Source organism: Anopheles marshallii, chromosome 2 (assembly GCF_943734725.1).
Source record: "Anopheles marshallii chromosome 2, idAnoMarsDA_429_01, whole genome shotgun sequence".
Classification (NCBI taxonomy): domain Eukaryota; kingdom Metazoa; phylum Arthropoda; class Insecta; order Diptera; family Culicidae; genus Anopheles; species Anopheles marshallii.
Genome location: NC_071326.1, coordinates 12749434 through 12752577, shown reverse-complemented (window position 1 = coordinate 12752577; position 3144 = coordinate 12749434). Strand labels below are relative to the sequence as shown.

Below are 3144 nucleotides of genomic sequence, written 5' to 3'. Positions count from 1 at the left end.
GATCGAATTGATTTAACGAAAATTGGGTTAACGTTCGGCTTGATGCATTTTATGGATAAACAAGCGGGACGAGCAATTTCACCAGGCAAATGATAGTTTTACTCAGGTTTTGAGCTATTTTCATTTTAGTATAACTGGCTATAGTTAGGAATAGTTAATAAATTAATCAAAATTAGTTTAATCTTTGTCCTGGTCAGCTACAAAATTCATTATGAATTGTTGTTGAATTGTTGAAGTTTCATTTTAATTTTATGTTGCCACATGTCACTCACACATATTAAACATGGGATCAGATAAAGAGACAGACATGTGTAAAGTCTTCTTCAAATTTGGATTTGCATCCGATTTATATAAATAAACATTTACATCAAATAATTATTCGACCATGTATGCTCTCCACTTCATCTACAATGTTAGACAAAAAAATCAAGGTTATTACGAGTGTAACATTTAAATAACATTGTAACGCTTTTCTCGCGCCAAATACCACAACATTCTTCACACGTAATCGGATACTAAGGCTTTAACCGCAAGAAAACCGACATGTATTGCATACATCTGAACATCATACGGGAACGTTGTAATCAATTAGTGCATGAAGATCAACCGGATGAAATGTGATAGTGGTGCCCAGCCTACACCAAGATAGTTCACCTTAAGTGTGATGTTTCGCGGGTATGCAACCTCAGCTGGGTTACTATTCTGTTCGCCGACTGCTAGAACGACTATAAAACGCACAGGATGCGCCCAGAACAGACATCATTGGGTAGTTGAGTGTTCTAAGAGTAACACAAGTTAATCGGCTACAATTGCCTCTTCGTATTCGATCGCAACGTCTATCAAAATGAACTCCAAGGTAAAACATCTCTGCGAGTTTTGGCACATTAGGTTATTACATCCAATTTTTCTCTCCTTAGATCTCACTCATCGCACTAGCCCTTCTGCTGGTTAATGTTGCAGCGCAACAGTACGGTCAGCAGTTAGGCCGTCGCTCGCAGGATCGGTTGAACCAACTCCGATCCTATGACGATGGTGCACGATCCTCACGCAACTATAATGACCTCTACAACGAACAACACTACTCGGGCCGTAACCAGGACCAGGATCTGCAGGACCGGCGTGAATCCGACTACGATCGCGATGATTACAGCTATGGTTACGCTGTGCGCGATGAACTTTCGGGAGACATCAAGAGCCAGCAGGAAGTGCGCAACGGTGATCGGGTACGAGGCCAGTACCGCACGTTGGAATCGGACGGCACGGAACGCATCGTTGACTACACCGCGGACGATGTGCGTGGATTCAATGCAGTCGTTCGTCATCAGCCGTCAGTTGGTTCGAGAGCACAGCTCATCCACACCCTGCAGCCAGCCGTCCTCGTAAGACAACCGAACGTTGGCCATCTGGTTTCGGGCAACCATCGTCCAGCTCTGCTTACCTCCCCTCAACAAACTTCTACCGTTCTGCTACGCAACTAATTTCCACCCGCTCTGATCATGGATACGGTGTAACCAGTCGAAGAATGCCGATAATGTTAATTCAATAAAATGCTTTCACCAAACATAGCGCGTTGATTTGTTGATCGTTACGATCTTCGGCTTCTGCAGCTCTCTTGGAGAGAGAGAGAGAGAGAGCGATGCAGTGCACGTGAAGGGATCTACACAACAAACACTGGAGCTAGTTTTATGGGGAGCTATGACAGAAGTAAGGCAGCTATCAGCCCCACAATCAATCTACCCCATCCGGGACACTCTGTCCGGTTGCATCCGGCGCAACACGGGTGAATTATGGGGTCCGGACGACTGTAGCCACTTGCCGTCAGACTCATTCCATCTCATTGCTGTCAAATTAACGAGCCTTCGGCGAACGTTCGTATCCGTCTGCCACGTCTGCTGGCGAAGTAGATGGCAAAACTTAAACCGCTAAATCTCCACTCCAAGCTAATCTAACCGGTCTCGTATCCCCTTTGCATCCCGTGACGCGCAAAAGCGCAACGGAAGACGATCATGGCGGGTGACGCCAAACGCTGCTTAACGACCATCATCAGCAAATGCTCCGGGTGACTTAAACGCTGGGAACGAGCGCAAGTGACGAACGCTGCGAATCGCAATCGCGAATAGACGAGTGGTGCCTGTGAATTTCTGCACCGCACCTCCGCTCCGGCACCCATTGCATTGTGTGGCCTTCGCCAATGGATGAAACACCATTCGTAGGGAACCATTTATTAATCGGTCTTCCCTGCTCGGCGGGTTGGCGGGAAACTTGTGCGACCTCGGGGACGGGAATTATTCTGACCTGAAACTGGTAGTCCCAAAGTATGGCAACGCCACAACGGGCAGGCAGCGGAAAAGCTCGGAAACAAAACAGAAAAGAATGCACCAGCCGGTGGCAAGCGGACGACGGATGAAAAGTGGGCTGAAACGAAAACAAAACTTTTCATTTCTCTCAATATACCGCCCTCCCCGGCACGGATGGGGATGTCGGTTAGGGTAATAGTGGGTGCAAAAGAAGGACAGAAACCTGACCCGGAGTTGGAAAAAAAACCCCCTCTGTCTTCTTCAGTGTCGGGGAGAGGAACCACCTCGTTGGCACTTCCGTTGGCACAGTTTTCAGCAGATTAGCTAATTAATTCAAATCTCCACGAATGAGGCTTTGAGTGAGGATGAGTAATTAAATCGGTGCGTGTGAGGACGCACTGCTTTGGGAGCCAGCGATAGGGGAGGCCAGTGCCGACGGTCTTTACTATTCCTTCGTGCTTGTGCGTCTCGTTCGGGTAGCATATGGATATTTGGTGTTGTTGTGACTTCCTACCACTGCTACCACGGAGAAATGAAACGCCCGAGGCCACCGAGGCCAACTCATTTCCTTCATACTCTCGCGGGAATTCGTAAAGCATTGGTTTGGACGAAAAAAAGTATCACAACACCGAAGCACAGTGCTCCCGGTGTATTGCTATTGTGAGGTGCAGGAAAACAGGTTGGTCAGTAGGGCTTCGCCACGGGCTTTGATAGTCATTGGTGATGCAAAACGGTCGGTGGGAGCTCGATGGTTGGTGTTATCGGTACGATAGACTATAAAAAGTCATCATTTGAGCTTAATTTGAGTCGGTGGAATTATTTATAAACATTCCCATGTATAGTGTGA

General features: G+C 47.1%; 1 protein-coding gene across 1 annotated transcript; it reads left to right on the top strand.

Moving 5' to 3' along the window:
• The first annotated feature begins 844 nt into the window (after window positions 1–844).
• On the top strand, window positions 845–1478 carry LOC128710173 (cuticle protein 21-like). The gene is made up of 2 exons (XM_053805214.1): window positions 845–856; window positions 918–1478. The coding sequence occupies exons 1-2, from the start codon at window positions 845–847 to the stop codon at window positions 1476–1478; spliced, it is 573 nt and encodes a 190-aa protein (XP_053661189.1).
• Window positions 1479–3144: the final 1666 nt, after the last annotated feature.